The sequence below is a fragment of the Ursus arctos genome, unplaced genomic scaffold (genome assembly GCF_023065955.2).
Source record: "Ursus arctos isolate Adak ecotype North America unplaced genomic scaffold, UrsArc2.0 scaffold_14, whole genome shotgun sequence".
Lineage (NCBI taxonomy): Eukaryota > Metazoa > Chordata > Mammalia > Carnivora > Ursidae > Ursus > Ursus arctos.
The window spans coordinates 11,616,947-11,639,982 of record NW_026622808.1 but is presented as its reverse complement, the minus strand read 5'-3'; the positions used below and the strand labels follow the sequence as shown (position 1 = coordinate 11,639,982).

Genomic DNA, 23,036 nt, shown 5'->3' with positions numbered 1-23,036 from the left:
CCCAGGGTGGGGCCTCGGACCTGGCGGGCTTTCCAGGATGCCGCCCCCTCCTGTCGCCCAAGTGTGGGAACTCCGCGCACTCGGGAGCCGCACGACCCCAACCCGGCGCGCGGGTCGGCTTACACCCTGACCACAGACAGAAGCCCCGGCTCCTCGCGGCGACCGGAAAGCAGTGAGGCTCCGCGCGCTCCTTAAGTAGGCGTTTCGGGGGGGGGCGGGCGGGACAGGGATATGAATATGCAACACCAGCTCCCCGGCGTACCATTGGACAGGCGGCTGCTTAATATTCATGAGGCTTTGCGGGTCTTCCGGGCGCTCCGACACCTCGCGAGAACTAGGGGCGGGCCTCACGAGGCCAAGCCTCCTCTGATTGGGTGTCCTTAGAGGGAGCTGGCCTTCGATTGGCTGCTGTAAAGTGGAGCCGCGGTCCATCACACGGACGGGAGATTTGAAAGCCCATTTTCTGGGTTTCGGGCTGTGAGGACGACGACTGGTCCACATTTCTCCCTCACTGGGTAATTCCTTTATTTTCTACCTGTTAGTGCTTCACCAGTATTACAGCCCTAACGCACGTTTCCCGAGCGCTGTCCTCTCATTCCATAGCCGGACAAGCTGCTCCCGACCCCCGACCCATGACCCCTGACTACCCCCCCGCCCTGGGCGCAGCCGCGCCGGCCTCTCGCGCCTCTTCCCGCGGCGCTGGGTTGGAGGTCCCGTGTCCAGGCCCAGCCCGCTGAGCACGGGGGGCGCCGCGGCAGGGCCAGGACTAGGCGCAGGGCCCCGCCCCCAGGCTCGGGGCTGTGGTCGCTGTCCCCTGCTGGTGTCCCGCGCGGGCGTGGGAGGTGGGGACAGCCTTGCCGTCAGTCCATCTCCCTGGCCGCCGCTAGGCCGCAGGGTCGCGCCCGCGCAGAGCCGCCCGGCCGCGGCCCCACCCCGTTCGCCCGGGTGACGCGTCCCCAGTTGCCACGGAGACGCGCCGTTTGCCTGGAGGTTCTGCCGGAGCTGCAGGTGGGGTGCGGGCGCCTCCGGCGAACGTGTGGTCCGTGGTTCCCGCAGGCGCCGCGGTGAGTGCAGGCCTCCCACCCTCTGGTCTGCGGCCTGGGCCCCGTGCCAGCCCCGGCCGGCCTCCTCTCCATCTCCCGGGGGGGTTGCTTGGGTTCGTTTTGAGCCCGCACCCTGACGTACCCGGGGGGCCGTGGGAGGCTGGGAGCGCCGGGGCCCTGAGGGCCGTGGGCAGGCAGCTGTCCCTGGGGGGCTGCCTGCAGAGCAGGTGGGGTGGTGTGGGGAGCAGGTGTGGTGGTGGTGGAGAGCAGGTGGGGTGGTGGGGAGCAGGTGGGGTGGTGTGGGAGAGCAGGTGGGGTGGTGGGGAGCAGGTAGGGTGGTGTGGGAGAGCAGGTGCGGTGGTGGGGAGCAGGTGGGGTGGCGGTGGAGAGCAGGTGGGGTGGTGGGGAGCAGGTGGGGTGGTGTGGGGAGCAGGTGGGGTGGTGGTGGAGAGCAGGTGGGGTGGTGGTGGGGAGCAGGTGGGGTGGTGTGGGGAGCAGGTGGGGTGGTAGGGAGCAGGTGGGGTGGTGGTGGAGAGCAGGTGGGGTGGTGGTGGAGAGCAGGTGGGGTGGTGGGGAGCAGGTGGGGTGGTGGTGGAGAGCAGGTGCGGTGGTGGGGAGCAGGTGGGGTGGTGTGGGGAGCAGGTGGGGTGGTGGGGAGCAGGTGGGGTGGTGGTGGGGAGCAGGTGGGGTGGTGGGGAGCAGGTGGGGTGTGTGGGGAGCAGGTGGGGTGGTGGGGAGCAGGTGGGGTGGTGGTGGGGAGCAGGTGCGGTGGTGGGGGGGCAGGTGTGGTCATCAGAAGCAGGTGGGGTGGTGGTGGGGAGCAGGTGGGGTGGTGGTGGAGAGCAGGTGGGGTGGTGGGGAGCAGGTGGGGTGGTGGTGGAGAGCAGGTGGGGTGGTGGGGAGCAGGTGGGGTGTGTGGGGAGCAGGTGGGGTGGTGGGGAGCAGGTGGGGTGGTGGTGGGGAGCAGGTGCGGTGGTGGGGGGGCAGGTGTGGTCATCAGAAGCAGGTGGGGTGGTGGTGGGGAGCAGGTGGGATGGTGGTGGAGAGCAGGTGGGGTGGTGGGGAGCAGGTGGGGTGGTGGTGGAGAGCAGGTGGGGTGGTGGGGAGCAGGTGGGGTGGTGTGGGGAGCAGGTGGGGTGGTGGGGAGCAGGTGGGGTGGTGGGGAGCAGGTGCGGTGGTGGGGGGGCAGGTGTGGTCATCAGAAGCAGGTGGGGTGGTGGTGCGGAGCAGGTGGGGTGATGGGGAGCAAGTGGGGTGGTGGGGAGCAGGTGGGGTGGTGGTGGAGAGCAGGTGGGGTGGTGGGGAGCAGGTGGGGTGGTGTGGGGAGCAGGTGGGGTGGTGGGGAGCAGGTGGGGTGGTGGTGGGGAGCAGGTGCGGTGGTGGTGGGGGGCAGGTGTGGTCATCAGAAGCAGGTGGGGTGGTGGTGGGGAGCAGGTGTGGCAGTGGTGTGGAGCAGGTGGACCTCCCCCCACCTCCACCGCCCCCCACCCCCACCTCTAGCTCTTCTTTGTCCTGCGGAGGGTTCGTATCACCTGCTGGGTGGGCTCCATACCCAGCTGTGAGTGTACAGATGCCACGTGTGTTTGTTCAGGGAATGTGGCCGGGTTCCTCAGTCCACAGAATGTCCTAAAAGTGAACACTGCCTAGGCCCAGGTATTCTGATGAGTTATAAAAATGCGTGCCCAAAAGACACGGGTGAGAATAACATTCTCCCAACAGCCCCGCCCTGGAACACAAATACCCGTACACAGTAGGAGAGAAGGATGAGCACGGTGTAGTCCGTGTCCTGCACAGAAACCCCAACCTGCAGACCACGGCTCCATGGGCAACGGGGACAAATCCTACAGACATAATGTTGAGTGGAGGCGTCAGACGTACAGTGCACACTGGGCGATTCCGTTTACATGAAATCCAAAAATACCAAAACTAATTCCTAGTGGTTGTGCTGTGGGAGCGCGGGTGGAGGGCAGTGACCAGAAGGGAGCGAGGTGCCGGCTACGCGGATGGGTTCATTTTGTGTGCAGATGATGGTCTATGCACCTCTGGGTACGTATGTCACACTTGAATAAAAGCTGACATAGAAGAAGGACCAGTTGCTTTCGGCGAAACTAAAAGAATGTCTGTCTTTGTGACCAGGACTTTGGAAAGCCGACATGGCCAAACTACTACAGACTCCACCCAAGTTCTTGCCCTCAGAGTGGCACATCGCTAACAAGAACCAGTACCACAGAGCCGAGGCCCAGAGGTCCCGGTCCGAGCGCCTGGTGGCAGAGAGCCAGAGGCTTGTGGACGAGATTGAAAAGACCACAAGGAAGTCTCAAAGTGATGTAGACAAGAAACTAGGTAAGATGCCCCACTTGCTGCACTTGCACCCATGCCTGGGTGCCACGGCAAGGTGTAGTCACGCTGCTGTTTGCATTCCGTGTTCAGGAGGGGCGATGCAGTATCTTGAAATACTGAGGGAAAGCGTGCATTTTCAGGTTCTGTGTTTAAGCTCACTACCCTAAGACAAACAGAGGCATGGTAACTCAGGCTGCTTTCCACCCTCCATCGTTCAATCTCTTACAGATTTGACACATACTTGCTGAGCGTCTGAGAGACACTGGGGCTGCCCAGTCGCTCTGGACAATGAAGTGCAAACCCAGACCCTGCAGAACGAGGTCCCAGTTAGCACGCTAGCCTTGTAGTCTCAAATATAATCAGGTGAGGGTCAGAGACATTTGAGGAGCACCTCTAACACGACAGATGCCCAGACAGACAGACACACACGACAAAAGAAAAAATATGCCATAAAATATTCAGGAAATTTGGAGAAGACACTGCATCTAGGAAACAAGAGTCTTGAAGAAGAACACTCAGGGAATAAGAAAGCAACCTTGGGAATTAAAAGCATGAGAGCACGTTCGTAAAAATCAAAAGGAGGCTTGAAAAAGAAAGTTGAAGAATCTCCAGAAAGTGGGGGGGGGGGAGACAAAGAGATGGATGGATAATAAGAGAGAAAGGGTAAGAACTAGGGGACCCACAGAGAGGCTCGTTATTTAACAGGGATTTCAGAAGAGGTGCAGAGAAGAGGAACAGAGGAAACCATCGGCAGAGGAATCCTAGGAAACCCCCTAGGGCCGAAGGGTCTGTTTCCAGCGTCTGGCATAACGATTGAGTAAGGCTGACGCTAGGAAAACAGGGAAGAGACCCCTGAAAGGCTTTCAGGTCGCACAGAGAATGGGGAATTCTCCTCAGGAACTCCGGAGACCAGAGGAAATGAAGCCTGTTATTCAAATTCTAAATGAAAATCACCTACAACCTAGAAATCTACATGTAGCCCAAGTCAAAACGATGAAGGTAGAACGAAGGCATTTTCAGACCGGCACACTTTCAACAATTTCACCTTACGGTCCCCTGTCCCTGAGAAGGGCCTGTGCCAGCAGGTGGAAGGGGTGAGAGCAGGAGCAGGTGGCAGCTAGGAAGGGGGCGGTGGCAGGTGAGAGGGTGAGGGGTTCTGGAACTGGTGACCACGACCAGCGAGCAGGTGGGAGGGCAGGAGGAGAAGGTACTCCAGGGCAGAGGTCCTGGAAGAAGCAAAGCCAGCAGGTTCCTTGATGGAATTGAATATCTGGGGGGTGTCTATAGTTCTGTCAGAAAGTCCGAGGAAACATTAGTGATGTAATGAGTGAAGCAAAAACATGACTACCAGCCCCTCTGAAAACAAGCAGAGAGTTGTAGGAGAGGAGAAACTGACCATAGCGCACCACACGGCTCAGGTGTGAAGAGCAGTTACACCTTTACGGTATGACAAACAGGCGTGAGGCTGTTGCATAAGACGGAGCAGCAGGAGCGTGCTGTCCGAGAGCAAACCCTGGCTTCCAGCCACAGGAGATGGGTAGCTACTGTTTAAACGGACACGAATGTAGCAGTGTGAGCGAATGCCGAAGAAATTCTGAAAGCGTTTAAGAAGTGATTGCTCCTGGGGTGTCCGGGTGCAGTCGGGTGAAGGTCCAACTCTTGATTTCGGCTCAGGTCATGATCTCAGGGTCCTGGGATCGAGCCCGGCTTGGGCTCCATGCTCAGCATGAAGTCTGCTTGAGATCCTCTCTCTCCCTCTGCCCCGTCACCCCCTACCTCTAAAATAAATAAATAAATCTTTTTAATTTTTTTATTATTTATTTATTTATTTTTTAAAGATTTTACTTATTTATTTGACAGAGATAGAGACAGCCAGCGAGAGAGGGAACACAAGCAGGGGGAGTGGGAGAGGAAGAAGCAGGCTCATAGAGGAGGAGCCTGATGTGGGGCTCGATCCCATAACGCCGGGATCACGCCCTGAGCCGAAGGCAGACGCCTAACCGCTGTGCCACCCAGGCGCCCCAATAAATCTTTTTTAAAAAAACCAAACGCGTTGCTCCCAGCAAGTGGGAATGGGTGGGGACGGGTCAGAGAGCTGCAACACTTGCATTGGTCAACTTTTCAAACAATGTGTCTAGATCTTTGATAAAATTAGAAGTTATGAAAAACAGCAGGTCAGGTGTTAAAGAATTGGGGTCAACCAGCGTGGGTGATGTTGCATGAACTGGATGTTGACCTTGTAAGAAGAGATCCCGTCCCTCCCTGCTGTCCCCTACCCCGGCCTCCCCTAATCAGCACACAACATGGAAAGGGGCCATGGGCAGCAAAGAGCACGGCTTGGGTATTTTGAGGACGGTCTTCACGTTTCTGATCCCAGAGCTGGCGGCACCGGGAGCGGACTGACCCACGTGTAACGCTGTGTGCTTTTTCTGTGTGCCTCAGAACAGAGACTCGAGGAAGTCAGGTTCTGGAAGAAGGAGCTGGACAACAAGCTCGAGCAGCTGGTGTATGCCACGGACGACCTGCTCACGTACAAGACTAGACTGGTGAACGCCCTGGAGAGCATGAAGGAGCCCCTGCATATCACCCAGACGTGCCTGGAATACAGGTGGGGATCACTGTCGTGGGGGACCAGGTGCTAGGGTAGAGTCCAGCTGCGCCGGGTGCTGGGTCCCAGTGAGGCTGGCGAGTGTGTGTTCTCCAGAGCCCGCCGTGCTGGGCAGTGGAAAGAGCTCTTCACTACCTAACTTTAAATGTAAATTAGGACTAGGTTTGGCTGCAGAGACCCAGAAAACTAAATCACACTGAATTTAAGTAGGGTTGCTCTTTCTCTCTCACAGGGAGTCTGGAGGTAGTCAGTGCAGGGCTGGCATGGTGTGGGTCTCAGTGCTTCGCCACATGGGTTCACTCCCCAGGTGACCTTGTGACTCCAGACAGCAGCCAGAGCTCCAGTCATTCTATCCATGCTCTAGCAAGTAGGAATAATTAGGGTTTGGTATTCCCCATTTGCCCGTGCAGCCCATTGACCGGAGCTTAGTCACGGGGCCACACCAGCAGAGACTGGGAACTGGGCGTCTTTATTTTGGACAGGCAGAGTGGGTCCGGTTCCTAGAGGACAAGTCTGCACCAGTACGCAGAGCCTCACTGAAGCACTTTGTAACCCAGAGTCCTGAGCAAACATACCTTTTTATTGTCATTTCCCTCCAAGTCCTGTGAGTGGGTGGTGTTCTCTGCCCAGGGGAGACACTCAGGTCCTGACCCGTTCTCCGGCACAGCCCCTGCTGGCACACCCAGGGGCTCTTCTGGCAGCCGACACGGGCCCTTCCACATCCCCTGCCCTCTCCACACTGGCTGCGGAGTGAACTTCTCCAGATACAAGTTTTTACAGGTCACGCCTGTGCTCAGAATCCTTTCCCTACAGCCCCGGGCCTTTAACATAAAGTTGTAGTCCTTGGTCTGGCCATCGAGGTTCGAAGTTTGTCAGGACCAAGCCTGACAGAGCCCCGGGACTGTCATCCCTCCGGCTGCATGTCACGCCCCATAGTGGGGCGTGCGCAGGTGTACAGAGTTACCTGCTGTTTCCCAAACACACGGCGGCTCCCTCTTCCGGGAAAGCCCTGCTCCCGCAGTGAGCTGAGCCAGGACCCTCGACGGCAACCTCCCCAACCAGATTCTGGAGTTTGTGAAGCCATGGGAAGGAGCAGACGCTCACAGAGTCCACCATCCGGCTGCTCAAGTTCACGCTGTGTGTGTGGGGGGGGGGCGGTGGTTGTGCTGGGGGTGGGGGGGGGGCGCCATCTGTGCCGCCTTTGTTCCTTGCTGCAACCCTGCGAAAGTGGACTGAGTTCCCCATTTCTCGGGAGAGAAGGCGGAGGCCCCCCAGACCTCACTGCTGGCGGGGTAGAGCCCTCCGGCCATGCACTACACTACAGGGTGGAAGAGAGACGTGCCAGGCGGTGACAGGTCCTTCTGGGGCTAAGAGCACGTGACACTGGCTGAGTTATTTACTTTGCTCTAAAGGGAAGTTAGCGTAGTCATTGACACGGTCAGCGCGGCGCCCGACAGGTGTGAGTGCCCACCCGCGGGCGAATGTGGACATTGCATTGTTGTTTCTACGGTAGAGCACCGTTCTGGGTTCAGATACTTGGCAAAAATCAGGACGAGGTCCTGTTTCCAAGAAGGAAACTATCTTCCCAATTCTAAGTCAAAAGAACATTTCCAATGAACGGGTTAGGAGTAAACGTCTTCCGGAATCATGGCCAAATGGAGGGGAAAAGTGCGTCTGGCATTTTTCTGACCAGGTCACTAGGAGCTGATGGCTCTTGCTTCCTTGAGTTTTGGTGTTTTGAAGTCTCACAGATACTGATGCACGCGCATCCCCGACGACGCCATCCAGCCGGGTGGGGTCATAGTCAAACCCATCGTCCAGGTAGCTCTGAGTGGATCCAGTGCTTCCGCACGCGTTCGATGACCCGCCCCTTCCTCTCGGCCAGGGAGAAGCGGGTCGGCATTGACCTGGTGCACGATGAAGTGGAGCAGGAGCTGGTGAAGGAGGCCGAGATCATCCGCGGGGTGATGGCGCTGCTGACCCGCACCTTGGAGGAGGTGTCCGAGCAGATCAGGTGCGCCTGTGAGGCCGGCCTGTAGCTTCCCACGGCGCACCTGGGGATCAGGTGCAGCTCCCCGTGGTATATCTGGGGGTCAGGTGCGGCCTCCCGCGGGGCATCCGGGGATCAGGTGTAGCTCCCCGTGGCGTATCCGGGGGTCAGGTGCGGCCGCGCGCTCGCCCGCAGCTCCCCGCGGCACACCCGGGTAAGGAGCCTGAGGTGGGAACATGCGGTGTGAGGCCTACGTGATAGCCGCCTGCAGGCCGTGGGTGGGCACAGGCAGATTCATCCCACTGGTGCCTGGGAGCCTTTTCCTGAGAGGGCTCCAAACCCTCCCATCAGAAGGGTATTGAAGATCCAGGCCGGTTAGTTAAGCCCGCCCCCAGTGCCCAGGGGTGTGCGTGGTGCTGGGGTTCCGGCCGGAGGCGAGTAGGTGCCGCGTCCCGTGCGAGACGCGGTGTCCCCGCCTCCTCCTCCCTTCAGGCTGAACCGCTCGGCCAAGTACAACCTGGAGAAGGACTTGAAGGACAAGTTTGTGGCCCTGACCATCGATGACGTCTGCTTCTCCCTCAACAACAACTCCCCGAACATCCACTATTCGGAGAAGGCTGTGAGGGTTGAGCCACAGTGAGTGGGTCCCCGTGTCCCTGGCAGAGGGCGGCCCGTGGGTTATTCTGATGCGGTGCTGAGCGGCCTGGGGACCCCGCTTTGGGGGCATCTGATGTCAAATCCCCATAAACAGAATTGGTTCGTCCACCTGTCCTATTTTCAGACGTCCGAGGGCAAGGTCCCCTTCCCGCCACACACCCACAGAGACAACCTGCATTGGGGGCGTGTTCTATGTGCGTGTAGAAAAGTGCACAATCGCAGCCCTCTGGTCTGACGACTTACACCACCATCCGTATATTTTGTTGTGTAACCTGTTATGCGAAATGCAGCAGTTTAACGTCACATGCACTTATTGTCTGGCGGTCCTGCGGGCACCCGGCTCGTGCCGGGCCTCGCGTTCCCTGTCGGGTCGGGTCGGCCAGGCTGCAGGTCTGTCTGAGGCTCCGCTGACCCGGGTTCATGACAGCGGCACGTGGGGCAACCTGGCAGGCTAGCCTCCTCTGGCTGCAGGGGTGCCGGGCACTGGCTTCTGCTGCCGTGGGCGATGCTCCCGCAGAGCGTGCCCAGGACTGGGTGGCCTTATCTTCGTGGATCCCAGCAGCATCTTTCACTTGCATTAGTGCGGAGCGAGCCGTGAGTTCGGCTACCACTCGGGAGGAGATGCACAGCTGCGTGGACCAGGAGGCAGGTCCCAGCCCAGGATCCCCACGTGTCGGGCACCCGGCCTAGGAGATAAAACTCAGGGCCAGCACAGATTTCTGAGACCCGGTCCCCTCTGCAAGCCCTCTCCTGCAGCCCAGACACGCTGTGAGGGACCGCGTGGCTTCCCTTGCAGCTCCGTGAGCCTGGAAGACTGGCTGGACTTCTCCAATAGCAATGTGGAGAAGGCCGACAGGCAGAGGAACAACTCACTGGCTCTGAAGGCCCTGGTGGACCGGATCCTGTCACAGACAGCCAGCGACCTGCGCAGGCAGTGCGACGTGGTGGACACGGCGTTCAGGACCGGGCTGAAAGAGACCAAGGCTGCCAGGGACCAGCTGGCCGCCCACCTGGCCAAGGTGAGCTCCCTGGAGGGAGGCCGCCGGGCTGGGCTGCGGCCTCTGGGCTTGTGCTCGTGGGTTGACGAGGAGGGAGGCTCACTCGCAGCTCCCCGTCTTCGCAGCAAGGCGTGGGCTTCTGGGAACCGGAGGGGACTTTGCCCCACTCTGGGCCTCAGTTCCTCCTGCATGAGATGTGGCACGGGCTGGAGGGTGTTGACCTCTTCTGTGACTCTGACGTTCCTGAGTTAGGTGGATGCAGCCAGTTTCTGCAAACCCCACCACAGGCTGGGGATCCGGACTCCTTGTGCCTCTCCGTTCCCCGGGGCGTGCTGGTAAACTGGCATTCAGGAAACAATCCACAATGCAAGGCTCTGATTTTTAGCAGTTGCAGATTTCTGTGGTGTAAATACGTCCACCACAGTCAGCTTCAAGCTGCCATTTAACAGCGGGCTGGCGAGGCTCCTGGACAGTTAGCGATCAGAGCCCCGTGAGCCGGCCCGCCTGCGTCTTGAGCACAGGCGGAGGGTTTCGAAGGAGATGTGTGGGCAGGCTCCCGTGCACAGTAGCGGTGATGGGTAGCACTGCCCCAGAGCATTGGACGCAGCCCCAAGTGCCATTCACAGTCTCTGCCAGCACTTTACAAAAAGTGGCAAGACACAGGTGGAATGAAAAATCATGTTTTATTTAGCCCAACACATCAGCTATCGCTTCGGCATGTTATCAGTATACATAATTAATGACGTCGTTTACGATGTGTTTTTACAAAGTGGCCGATGGAGAGTGGCACCGCCCGGTGGGTGGCCTTGCTCTGTGAGCAGCTGGGTCAGGGAGCATGTGGGGACCCCGACCCGGTTCTAGAGAAAAGCCTCCCTCTGGTCAACCTGTGGCCAGAAGAGACAGCAGGCTGAGAAGACCAGCCCCCAAGGCAACAGTGGGCGGCTGGACCCCGTTTCGTGTTTGGAGGCACATTTGTTTCCTTATTGGGCGTATTTTATCTCCAGCAAGATTTAGAATTAAGGAAAGGAATGTTTAATCTAATCTGGGGTTTAGGTTATCTTAAGGGCACAGCACACTTTCTCTATAAAAGGTCAGATAGCGACTATTTCAGGCTTTGTGAACCAAGAGGCAAAATCAAGCAATTCTATATGAACGTCCGCAAATCTCATTGCCAACCTTGAAGATAAAATAATAATAACTGAGTCTAGTCTTTTGGAATACAGGTCTACTGAATAGAAGGAGGTAATTCTCTTCGGAGAAGCACTAATGTGTTGCTTTGTGGGGTTCGAGGTTAGTGTTTTCCATCAAACTCTATGGGGAATGCGAAGCCTGATCTGTAATGAGACTTCTACACATTTCGTCTTCGGAAATGTCTTTCCATTCAGATCAGCTCTGCCCAAGAAGAGCTGTCTGTGAGCGAAGGGTTTTAGCGGAACGAAGCTGTCGCTTACGGGGCCTTTGCGGACTTGCTGGCCTCTGCTCCCGCGACTTCCTCCTGGCGCACCACGGCGTGAGATTCGTGCGTCCGGCTGCAGGGCGCGTGGTGGCTCTTTAATTGCACCCTGAAGTGGATTTTGAAACACGGGCATTTCCTCTGCACTTGCCTCGAGCTCCAGAAAAAGCAGTGTCAGGAGCTCGGAAGACAGAGGCGCGGCAGACCTGTGTGGGAATGGAGGTCTTGCCTCCTGTTTTACTGCTCGACGGTGCAGCTCGATGGTGGGATTCCAACCACGCCAGTGGCCGAAGTGACTTTACCCCGTGCACACAAGTGCTGTCGCGCCTTGCGGTCGCAGCCTGGATTCATCAGGAAACGCTGAGTCTGCCGCAAAAGCTAATTGCTAAAGCCATTCAGTGTTTGATCGTAGCGGCTGAGGAAGGTTCTTGTTCAGAAGAATTTCAGTCTTTTCTTTTCACAGGAAAACTGCACCACCGCCAAAACCCCGAATTGCTGGGTAGATGGGGAGATCAGCTTCTGTTTCTGACAAAAAGTCACCGAACTTATGATGGTCAAGTCCACGAGAGCTCGTGAAGTGGACCGTCGGCGCTCCGGGTTCCGTCACACACGACAGATGCAGCTGTTTTCTGCAGAGTGCTTTGTGATGAATAACAGCAGACTCGCAGAGGCTCCGCGTAGCTTGCGTTCCCACGAGCTCTGTCAACAAGGCCAGGCCTTGTCCTGCTCCACACTTCCTAGCAGATTCCACGTTAGGTTGTACTGAATTCGTGTTTTCTCAGCTTTTTGAGAATATCCTCCCGGTGGGTTTCATGTGACCACTCACAGAGGCTGAATCTCGAGTCACTGCAAAGAGCACGGACTGCTCCATACAGCACAACGGAGCTGTATCAGACACCCTGCCCACTCACGAGGGGCCGAGGGAAACCGGCCGCAGTCCCGTGCCACGTTCCTTCTGCACTACTGACGTTGCTCCGACGTCCTTAACTCCTCCAGCAGCTCTTCGTGCAGGAGGACTCGTAGTCTTAAACAAGTGGATACTCTCGGGACACCCTTCCTCAGCTGCTCAACCGTCGATCGTGAGTGAACGAACTCGACGTCAGTACGTGGCCGTCCTCGCTTGGCGGACAGAAGAGCCACTTGGAGTCTTACTTTGTGCCTCATTTTTGTTTTTGTGAAGAAATTCTGCAGTGAGGGGATACTCTGTGTTAAATGCCTCATGTTTCGGGACACCTGGGTGGCTCAGTCAGTTGAGTGTCTGTCTTTAGCTCAGGTCATGATCTCAGGGTCCTGGGATCGAGCCCCATCTTGGGCCCCCTGCTCAGCAGGGAGTCTGCTCCTCCCTCTGCTGCTCCCCCTGCACGTGCTGTCTCTCTCTCAAATAAAATCTTAAAAAAAAACCCTCAACAATAAAAAAACAAACAGGCCAATTAAAAACTAGGCAAAGGATCTGAACAGACATGTCACCAGAGGAGAAGCACGGATGGCGAATAAGCACGTGGAGAGATGCTCCACGTTGGACGCCCTCAGGGAAGTGCACATTAAAACATGGAGATGCGTCTGCCCGCCTGCAGTAAACGCAGCAGGTCGACGGTGCCAGGTGCTGTCAGGGCTCTCGCTCTGTGCCGGTGGGAGCGCGGGGTGGTGTTGGCGCCAGGGAAGGCAGCGTGGCGGTCTCTCACAAAACTGAGCATGGCATACCCCCCGCAATCTCACTCCGGGTATTTACCCAAACGTGCTGAACACTCATGTCCACACAGAACCCTGCATGTGAAGGTGTTTGGCAGCTTTATTCATAGTCGCTAAAACTTGGAAGCAACTAAGATGTCCTTTAGTAAATGAACAGATGAGGAAACTGTGGTCCATGCAGACAATGGGCTGTTATTCAGCAACAGAGAAATGAGCCATCAAGGCCCCAGAATGACGTGGAGGAACCTTACGTGGAATCGCTAAATGAAAGAGGTCAATCTGAATCTCGTGCTGCGTGATCCCACCTCTGAGACCTTCTGGAAAAGCCGTGACTATGGAGACTGTGAGATCCATGGTTGGTGGGGCTTTAGGGCCGTGAAGCTACTCTGCATGACACTATGCATGCCCCAGACCACAGGATGCCCGCCACAAGCAGTGAGCGCTAACGTCAGCCATGGACGTCAGTGGACACTGTGTCGGTGTCGGTTCACCCGCTGGGATGAACACCACGCTGACGCCAGACGTTAATAACAGAAAACCTGCGTCCGGGGAGGGAGGTGTGTGACTCTGGACTGGCCGCTCGACCTTGCTGGAACCCTAACGCTGCTCTGAAAAATAGTTTATTAATTAAAATTCTTTAAATTTCACCATCTGTACAAAAGCAGTCAGCAGACTGGATTTTGCCAGACTGCTGATTCCCGATCTAACCCATAGTAACAGTAATTTTGTTTTAGTTAATACGTATTTTGGGCATTTTAAGTATTTGTAAAATTTAAGAGAATGTAGCCTGTTTTAAAAAGATTATCACTTAAAATACTTTAATTGATTTAGGCCTATGATTTCAAGTTGGCATTTTGTTAAGTTGAAAGACAGGGCTGACATGTTTGTAAGAAGCTAAGATTAATCATTTTCACTGGTTTGCCCGATTGACACCATCTTTTAAGGGCTCCAGTCGGCTGTACTAAGACAACGTAAGCATTTTTTTTTTTAAAGATTTGATTTATTAGAGGGGAGAGGGGCGAAGGGACAAGCAGACTCCTCAGAGCACAGAGCCTGCCACCATGTCATGGGGCTCCATCCCAGGGCCTCGGGATCACGACCTGAGCCGAAACAAGAGTCGGACGCTCAACCAATGAGCCACCCAGGCGCCCCAGGGCAATGCAAGCATTTATGAAGAGTTATACGTCAAATTTATAAAGGCTGCTTAAAATACATGTTTAAAGGATTTTAACTAAGTTTGAAGTGGGAGCAACTATTAGTCAAAATTAACTTAGAGCGATCGTGAACATTTAAGTTTGCAAATAGTATAACATCTGGGAACTGAGCTTAAGAAAAGCTTAGGAGAGGGCTGCCTGGGTGGCTCGTTATCCTCTCTACTGTGTGCGTCTGAAAATTTCCATGATGCAAAGTTAAAACTAAAAAACTTAAGAAATAAAATTTTAAGCCAGTTAAATATTAATCTAAAAACCCAAGTAATTTCTAAGTGATCTTTTCTGTGCACAAAGCCACCATCAGCGGAACCCCAGAAACTGCTCGTATAGTCTCTTCAGGCTTCTAGGGGTGGACCTCGGGCCAGGGGGCAGCTTCCAGGGAGCCCACCCGCCAGGAGGGGGCGATGCAACAATGGCCAGTCACGTCCATTCCGCCCTTGGGGTTCTGAGGGCGGTGCGGCTCCTTGCCCACCAGCAGTCACGGCTGCAGGGAGGAGCGGTCAGGTGCATTGTGGGGTCCTGCTGGGGCCAACTGTGAGGTCCCCTCTTGCTACCTGACGTGATCACAAGACCTGAGCATGAGCGCAAATTGCCTTCTCCTCCAATCCTTCCGTAAGGTCATGGAAGAGATTGCTTGCCAGGAGAAAAACATCTCCGTTCTCGAAAAGGCCATCCTTGACCAAGAGGGGCCTGCCAAGGTGGCTCACACGCGCCTGGAGACCAGGACACAGCGGCCTAACGTGGAGCTGTGCCGCGACGTCGCGCAGTACCGGCTGCTCCAGGAGGTGGGGGAGATTGCCCACAATGTGGCCAGGTAGGCGGCAGCACCAGCGTGGGCGCCTGCTGGGCGAGAGTGCGTTTGCGTCTGCACTGTTTGGGGGCTCCCTTTCCCAGGGCAGGCCTCACTAACTGCAGCCATGCAGAAAATGGGTCCCAAAGTTTACATTTTCCTAGAGCCCCGATCCAGATAGTTAGGTAAAAATCCTCAGTTTTCAATGTTGGTGGTTCTCAGGGTTTTCTGCCTGGGGGACCTGGCCTGTGGCCACCGATCTGAAATCTGTGTCTGGAGGCGGGGAGGGAGGGGCTTCCATTCTGAACCCCCGAATGCGTTTCCCCTGGAGAAGGCAAGGCAGAGAGGAGTCAGTGCCCTTCCCTCCCTCTCCTCCTAGGCTGAAGGAAGCCTTAGCCCAGGCTCAGGTGGAGCTGAAGGGCCTGAACCGCAGGCAGCTGGCCCTGCAGGAGGAGATCCAGGTCAAGGAGAGCACCATCTACATCGACGAGGTGCTGTGCACGCACACGAGGAAGTCCATCCCCCCGCGGGACGGGGGCGACCAGGGCGAGTGGGCCGGCGGCCTCCGCCCCGACGCCGTCTGCTGACAGCACCTGTGGGCCAGAGGCTGATTAAACCGTGTTACGGTCAGGCGTGCACGGCTCTCATTTCAGGGAGGCCCACTGCAGGCGGGGCCTTGAGCCCCGGGCGGGGTTTGGGGGGCCGGCTCCGCGCTGCTGGTGGGCAGTACTGGCGTGAGTGGCATCCCGTGTATCCCCACGTCTGTCCACGCAGCCCATTCCTCCACGTGATGGACTTGCGGCCTGCGGGGGAAGGGCGGCAGGCGAGCACCTTTCCTTCAAATTCCGTGGAGTGCGGGTCTGGATCCCCTCTTTGCTCTGGCCTGTCTTCTCGTCACAGACACCAGACCTCTCTCGGCTCCCCTAACTCCTCTTCCCTAGGAAACCGTGTGGGCGATGCTGACTCGGATCCCCCTTTAAGTCTTAGAGCAGATGGGAGCTCTGAGCCTGGAGCCCCCGAGAGCCTGCCCGGCAGGCTCTTTGCTGGGAGAAGTGAAGAGGACACATGGGGCCAGAGGGCCATCTGGCTCCCAGGAAGTCAGCCGAGCCGTGGGGCTTGAGGAGCAGGTGGGCCAGGCTGCTGCTGTCTGAGGTCTTGGGGTGCGGGGCGGGGGATGCTCTGGTTCACCAGTGGGCGCATGTCAGCTGCAGGTGGGGGTGACTCAGGGCAGGTGGGTCCCAGCAGCTGTGGTGTCAGGACTGCCGGCTGGCGGCTGGCGGCTTGTGAGGGGTGGGAGGGGAAGGGAGGCACCTCCTTTAGCACCAGGAGGGCACGGGGAGGATTTCCGCATATTGTTTTCCCTCCTGAGTGTAAACAGATTGTGTGAGTCAGGTGTCAGTCTCCAGATCAATTAATAATCATTGGGAGTATTTTTTTTCTTCATTCTCAAGTAACGGTAGAGTCAAAGAGAAAAACACCCTCCCATTCCTGCCACAAATTCAAGTCAGTGGCTTGGACTATAGGGTTTGGAGACAGAGCTGGGTTGAGGTTCCCGTCGCGCCCACCCCGTGGGACTCCGTGAGGCTGAGCGAGCCGTCGGCAGCAGTCCCCACCCTGCACCCGCGCCATTTCTGCGTGGCTGTAGCCGCGGCAGGCCTGGATTTCACGTCCATGTTGCTGTCCCGTCTTTCTGCACCTCCTCCAGCCTCCCGAGCCACGGCTGTCCTTGGGAGACCTCTGCCCATCCACTCACTCCTTCGGACATCGAGGGGGCACCTTCCATGGTCCCTCCTGTGAGCCGCAGCGATGCTCTGTGCTTCCATTCTGCTCCTCCGCGCTTAGGGGGGACCTGCGCCTGGGCCGGCCAAGCTCCTCCCACTCCTAGGGTCTCCTGTAAAGGGACAGTTGGCCGGATGGCCCGGACCTCTTCCTGTCTTTGACGGTCCCTGAATGTGGCTGCCCAGCTCCACTCGTGCTGTCTTGAGGCTCAGAGACAGTGTCAGACGTGGGCCCGACTCCCCGGAGGTTTACGAGCTAAGGTTCCTTGGTCCAGAGAGTCTTTGCTGTCCGCAAGGGGTGTCCCTAACCTGGGGCGGAGAGGCCCCCTCTGAGGCTGAGAGCATCAGTTTCGTGCCGAGCTGTGCTGCCTGCCCCGGTGCTGAGCGTCCCTTCCCAGGTGCTGAGCACATAAGCAGCCCTCTGCAGGCGACAACCTGGGAATGTCTGTGGGTGCTCTTGCGCTCTGGCTTGGAGGGGTCCCAGTGCCCTCCCCAGCTTAGAGGACGGATCGGAGTTTGTGCCGATTTTGGAATGGTGTAGGGTTATGGGCCCTGTCCCTGGGGATGAGGCCAGCGGGGTGTGAGGACTCTGGGAAGGCCTTTCTTGTGGTCACAGCTCTGGGAGGCTTGGTGGCTCCACCTGGTTTGGATCAGCCCTGTCGTCTCCCTGGGGCGTGGCCCCGACAGGTTCCTCCGCCCCCCAGAGCTTCAGCGGCCCCATTGGTAGACGAGGTGAATGAAGCTGGCTCGGAAGCCTGTGTTCTAAGGGGACACGGTAGGGTTGGCCACAGCAGTCGTGCGTGGTGTCCGTGGCATTGGCGCGTACCCTTGCTGCTTAAAGAAGGACATGTCTTATTACTCGGTAAGATGGGCCAAAACAAAACATGACTGAAATAACGAGCTGCTGCAAACACAGGTGGAATCACACCTCAGCAAGATCCCACCTTCAGTTCTTCAGCCGACAGCCGACAGCGGGCGGGTGTGCTTGTGCCCAGGCTGTGTTTTCTCCAACCTGTACTTTGGCAAATGTGGAGGAGCGGGAATCAGATTAATGATCCAGGCACCACCCAGGCAAGCCGGGCCGGTTTCTCACACCGCGATGTTCGGCCAGGGAGCAGAAGTTTCCGAGTGCCCTCTCTGGGGGTGGGGGGAGTGGGCAGGAAGCAGGAAGGGGGAAGTATCCACCGAGAGGGGTGTTGTGTGTTTATGCAAGATTGTTTCTGTCCCGTTACAGCGGGGTACAGTGACATCCGTCATTCTAACATCTACCACCGACATGTATTCGTATCTATCTTAGGCAGAAAGCTTGGCTCTTGAGAACTCGGCCTCACGCAGCCGCGTCTCTAAGCTACACAGTGAACGGAGGTTTTCACTGATTCTTCCCAGCTCTCTGCTTCACACACTTGTAGGGTCGACTGCAATCTCCTTGCCGCGGGAGATGGTCAGCGGAGATGACGAGAGCGGCTGTGGACTCAGGCTGGCTTTGACACGCTTGCTTCCCGCACTTCTGAGCCACTGACCTTGGGCGGGTTCACCTTGCTAAGCCCCGTTTGCTTAGCGCTGAAAGAGGGGTGACAGTCTCCACCTGCCAGAGCCGATGTGAGCTTTCAGGGAGGCTGTGCCCAACACCCCGCACGCACGGAGCGCTCAGCCAGCCGCCACTTCCGTGGACCCTGCCACGAACCCTGCCACGTCAGCGCTGGGGCAGGAGGAAGGGTCCCACGTGCTGAACCAGGGACTGTGGCGTGGGCTCTGCTAACCCGCGGAAAGCCGCCCGCTTTTCTGAGTCTGTTTCCTCATTAAACAACACAAAAGCCAACATCTATGAAACACCCAGGGAAGGTTTATGCACAGAGGAACACATATTAAATTCCCATTCCCCACGACGGACTCCGTGGGGCCTGTGGTCCCTTCTCCACGTGCAACAGAGAAGCTGGCGCCCAGGGAGGCGGAGACGCGCCCAAGTGACAAATGCGGTCGTGGACACTTAGGTTTAGGGTCTGGGACCCTGTCCCAGCTTTATTTGTGTGTTAGGGACCTTAGCAACTAAGTCCTGAATGGGGTGCAGAACTCGGGGTCACAGCAGTCGGCGTGGTTTCTGGACCCTTCAGACCAGAGAGTTGAAGGCCCCTCTCTGACAGTCTTTTGAAAAACAAAAACTGCCCGTTGGTTGTAACCTTGCCTGTGGGCAGTGGTGTGGCGCCTCCGGGAACCGCGGCCCCGCTCTCCTCACCCGGCTGGAAATTCAGAGGCAGTGGCCCCCATCACTGTCCCCAGGGCTGCTTCCCCTCCCCCAGCAGCCGAGAGGAGGCACCAGTGCGTCAGAACGCGTGTCCCGCTCATCCACAGGGTCAAGGGCATGCCGAGGTTCTGTGTGTTTCCGCGCAGAACCGGGTGCTCTTTGCAGACCCACAGCCGGGCGGGGCTCCTGGGAGACGGACGGGCATGGACAAGAGTCTGTGGCCCACGGAGGTCACAAGTCTGGCCATCTTCATCTACCACTGGGTTTACAGACCTCGTGTGTACGGCGTTTTCCCAGGGGATTCGCCTGCACTGGGTCCTGCTTCCGCTCCCCTGTTGGGGGAGTCTCCGTGTCCTCCAGACCTGTGGTCAGGGGATCCACGAGTCAAACTATTTTAACAATACCAAGACATCACGTGGGTTTTCACTCCTCTGGAGTTTTCCGGAGGCTACACGGTGTGCGACCCTGGAACGGACCACAGAAGCACGGAGTTCCGCTATCCAGCCAGACCTGAGGTTGTCAACACCAAACACTGAGCCCACACTTTTACGGAAAGCACATCGGTAAAATGTTGACATGCTTTCTGTGAGAGAGTCTGCTACACTCAGATTCCGCGTTTGGAGATGAAACTAACCAGAACTGGTCCACGCCAAGAAGAAATCCTACCAATCAGTCCATCAGCCAACCAACCAGTGTCCCAGGTGGTCTGCATTCCAGCTGAGGCTCCCCCTCCCCTCAGCGGGCACATGCCTCTCTGGCTGCCGAGGCCCTTACCACGCCTGCGCACCACCTGGGAGCTCCCCACGGGGGGACCCCATCCCCTCACCCATGTTGGTCTGTCCTGAATGCCAGTGAGACAGGAACCACAGGCCCCGACAGTGTGCAGGGCGTTCCCATGAGGCCGTGCACGTGCTGGGAGCTGGGAGCACTGGCTGAACAGAGACTCCGATGGAGGCCCAAAGCACTGAGCGTAAGCGCGGACGCAGCATACAAACCAAGTCTGCAATGAGACGCTTGTCAAAGGTATTCTGAAGTTTCGTTCATTTAGGTCTATTGAAAAACCCCTGTTTGCAACTATGTGCACCGAACTCTCCAAAGACCCCGAGCGACCCACGTGCTCTGTGGGCGCGGGCCCGAAAATTCGTAATTACCTCTCATTTAAAGCAGGGGATTCCCTCCCCACCCTGATGATAAAAACAACACATAAAGCGTAAACAGGAAAGGAGAAACCGTCACCCGGAGACAAGGGTTAGCGTGTTTGGTGGAGCCCTTTGTGCTTCCAGACAAGCCCACAAATGTGTTCTACGTGGTTGATGTCACGCCAGCTACGTGGTTTTGTGTCCTGCTCTCTTCACTGAACGCTGCTTTAGGGACACGTCCCCAGCACGCTGATTCTTCCTAAACGGGAGCGGAGGGCTCAGGGCAGGCAGAGCACAGCACCCACCATGGGGACGGGGAAGGGAGGGGCATGAGAAAAGCAGGTGTGCGCGCTGGGCGACCACCTCGCGGTAGATGGGCGCTCCTTCCAGCTGGGAGCAGGCTGTGTTCACCGCGGGAGCGTCCCGCCTCCTGGAGGACCCGTGGGCATGCTTCCACCTGGGAGCGGAGCGGGCGGGTGGGCGACACCAGCGCCGGGGGCTCCCGCGGGTCACCAGGCTGTGTGCCAGGAGTCGGGGTGGGTGAGGGATGACTCCCAGCGCCTGCAGGAGGCTGTCAAAGAGCAAAGCCACGCGACAAAGGAGAGACCAGCCCGGGGTCGTTGGTAAAGATAGCACTTTAAAGTCCCACCACCAGCGGTCCTGCCTTTGCGGGACGTCAGCTGGGGTGGCACTGGCAAAAAGGAGCCGGGAGGACGGGGGAGGGGTGGGGCGCCGGGGGCTCCCTCGGAGAGCGCTGCTACATCATGGGGTACGCGATGACGAAGTAGTTGAGCTCTGCGTCGATGAGCTTTCTGTATTTCCTGTGAATCTCGCGCAGAGTCCTGTCCTCGTCGTTGGTCTCATATCTGTTCGTGTAAATTCTCACCTGCACCGGCACAGAGATACGCCGCGCGTTAGGCAGGGCAACACCGCGCCCATCCCTGCCTGGTACACGCTTGGCCCGGCAAAGCCCAAATCCAGCTGCTGAAGAAAGCAGCTCCGGGTTCCCATCCATGAAGCAAACCCCCAGGGGATGCGCCGCCCGCCTGCCCGCCCAGCCGCACGCCTGACCCCGGCGGGAGCGCACACACCGCCGGCCACCTGCCCCAAGCCCGGGAGCCGGGGGCCCTACCTTGAGAGTGCGCAGGGAGCACTGCCCCTCCTCCTGACTCTTCAGGATCCGCTCCACAAACTTCACGTCCAGGAAAGCCCAGATCTTGAAGTAGAACAGCTTCCTGCAGGACAAGACGAGGAGGTGCAGCTCCTCGTCCAGGGACTCGTGGTTGTTGTTGAACTCAAACGTCAGTTTCTGGAAAAGCACCAGAGGGGAGACGGAGGTAGGCGGAGATGCTGGGACCGGCTGGTCATTCCGCCCCAGCCCCAGGGCCTGGCTGACGGTGGCCCCAAGGCCGCAGGGAAGAGACGGGGACATGCGGGTGAGTTCACCCGACTTTGCAAGATGCATCTGGGGTTCAGAGACCCAGCCCCGCGGCCAACTGGCCAGCCACCACCCCTCCAGCCCCTCGGTAGCACAGAAGGACAGCAAGGGCCGAGGTGAGGAGCCCTTGTGCTGCCGGTGGAATTTATACCCATTGATATCATGCAGCCTTCTGTGCGGCCCTTGCGAGGGACAAATGATCCTGATTTTACAGCTGGGGAGGCTGGCGGGTTAGAGAACAGCCCAGTGACTCAGTGAGTCGGTCTGGTTTGGACCCACTGTTTCCTGTGCTGCTGGGAGGTGGGGAGGACCAGCCGTCCCCCGTGGAGGCCCCTTCTTGCTCAGAGAGGGCACAGACGGGCTTGGCAGCCAGCCAGAGAATCCCTTGTGTTCCACGTGGACAAGTGAGCCGCTGTCCCCCGCTGTGATCTTGGGAGGCCAGGGGCTGGTCGTGAGTCTGGTAGCATTTCCCGGGACCTCCGTCTGAGACCAGCGCGTGCCAGCCCCCGCCGGGAGCAGGCCGAAGTGGCCTCTCCGCTGGGGAAGCCGGTGACCTGAGCAGCCCTCGAGTCCCACCCACCTGCAGAGTGTGCCGGAAGGTGGGTAGGAGATCCGTGAGCGTGGGCCTCATGGACCAGTCGGGGTCGCTGAAGTAGCAGCTCCGCAGACTGAGGCTCCGGACCGGGACCTCCTGCAGGAGGATCCGGGCCAGGCGCTCGTACTTCATGACCCGCTCGAAGAAGAAGTTCACTTTCAGGTTGGTGGCGTGCCTGGCCAGCTTGGCCCAGGACATGCCCCAGATGACCTGCCCGTGGGGGTCGTGGGTGTGGCACTTGATGTTCATGGTCCAGAGGGTCCCGGCGTTGTTCTCGCACAGGTTCTCGAGCAGCTCGTCCGAGAGGCAGTTGTAGTTGAGGGTCAGGGAGGCCAGGCTGCGGAACGTGGCCATGGTCTTGTTGAACTGGGCGCTGCTGTACACGGCGAGGTGGTGGCTGAAGTAGTCCTCGATGTTGAGCTGCGACACCACGCTCTCGCTCCGCAGGTGGCTCAGCGAGTTGAGCACCGCGCAGCCCTGCTCCACGGTCAGCCTGGCCCCCTTCAGGTTCAGGTAGTCCAGGCGCCTGCCCACCTTCTTCAAGAAGAAGCTCAGGCTTCTGATGAAGGAGCTGCGGATGCTCTTCCTCCAGACCAGGCGGTCCAGCTCCAGGTGCTGGATGGACAGAGATCTTAGACGGTGGTTGCTCTTGCCCAGACAGGACAGGAGGCCGCGCATGGTGACCTGGAACTTCTTGGTCAGAACGGCGTTGTAAGGGTTCAGGAATTTGATCTCCAGGTGCTCCAGATAACGACCAAACTTCTTGACGTACCAAAGAGCGGACTCGAATTCGGACGCATGCACCCTGGAGGGCCTGCCGCTGAACGTGATGGTCCTGTATCGCCAGAGGTCAGCCGAGAACATCATCTCGTTCCACTTTCTGCAGACCAGTGCGGCTCTGGACCTGTCCCTGTCTCCCAGCCACCAGAAAACACGACGCAGGCACACATCGGGCAGACTGGCCCAGCAGCTCTGCTCTTGGGGCTGGATCGGTTGGCTGTCTTCGTCCATTGAGGAACCGCGATGTCCAGAGCAGCTGGGTGGTAGGCAGGGCTTCCAAAAATG

General features: G+C 57.9%; 2 protein-coding genes across 2 annotated transcripts; one reads left to right on the top strand and one right to left on the bottom strand.

Annotated features, from left to right (window-relative positions):
- The first annotated feature begins 992 nt into the window (after nucleotides 1–992).
- TEKT1 (tektin 1) lies at nucleotides 993–15,397 on the top strand. Its single transcript, XM_057312103.1, has 8 exons — nucleotides 993–1,064; nucleotides 3,180–3,386; nucleotides 5,826–5,991; nucleotides 7,877–8,005; nucleotides 8,474–8,617; nucleotides 9,435–9,657; nucleotides 14,607–14,803; nucleotides 15,159–15,397. Exons 2-8 carry the CDS (start codon nucleotides 3,197–3,199, stop codon nucleotides 15,364–15,366), a joined length of 1,257 nt encoding a protein of 418 aa, XP_057168086.1. The 5' UTR covers nucleotides 993–1,064; nucleotides 3,180–3,196; the 3' UTR covers nucleotides 15,367–15,397.
- A 5,298-nt stretch (nucleotides 15,398–20,695) lies between these two features.
- On the bottom strand, nucleotides 20,696–23,036 carry FBXO39 (F-box protein 39). Its single transcript, XM_026521218.3, has 3 exons — nucleotides 21,957–23,036; nucleotides 21,071–21,247; nucleotides 20,696–20,824 (listed from the first exon to the last, which is right to left on the bottom strand). Exons 1-3 carry the CDS (start codon nucleotides 22,980–22,982, stop codon nucleotides 20,696–20,698), a joined length of 1,332 nt encoding a protein of 443 aa, XP_026377003.2. The 5' UTR covers nucleotides 22,983–23,036.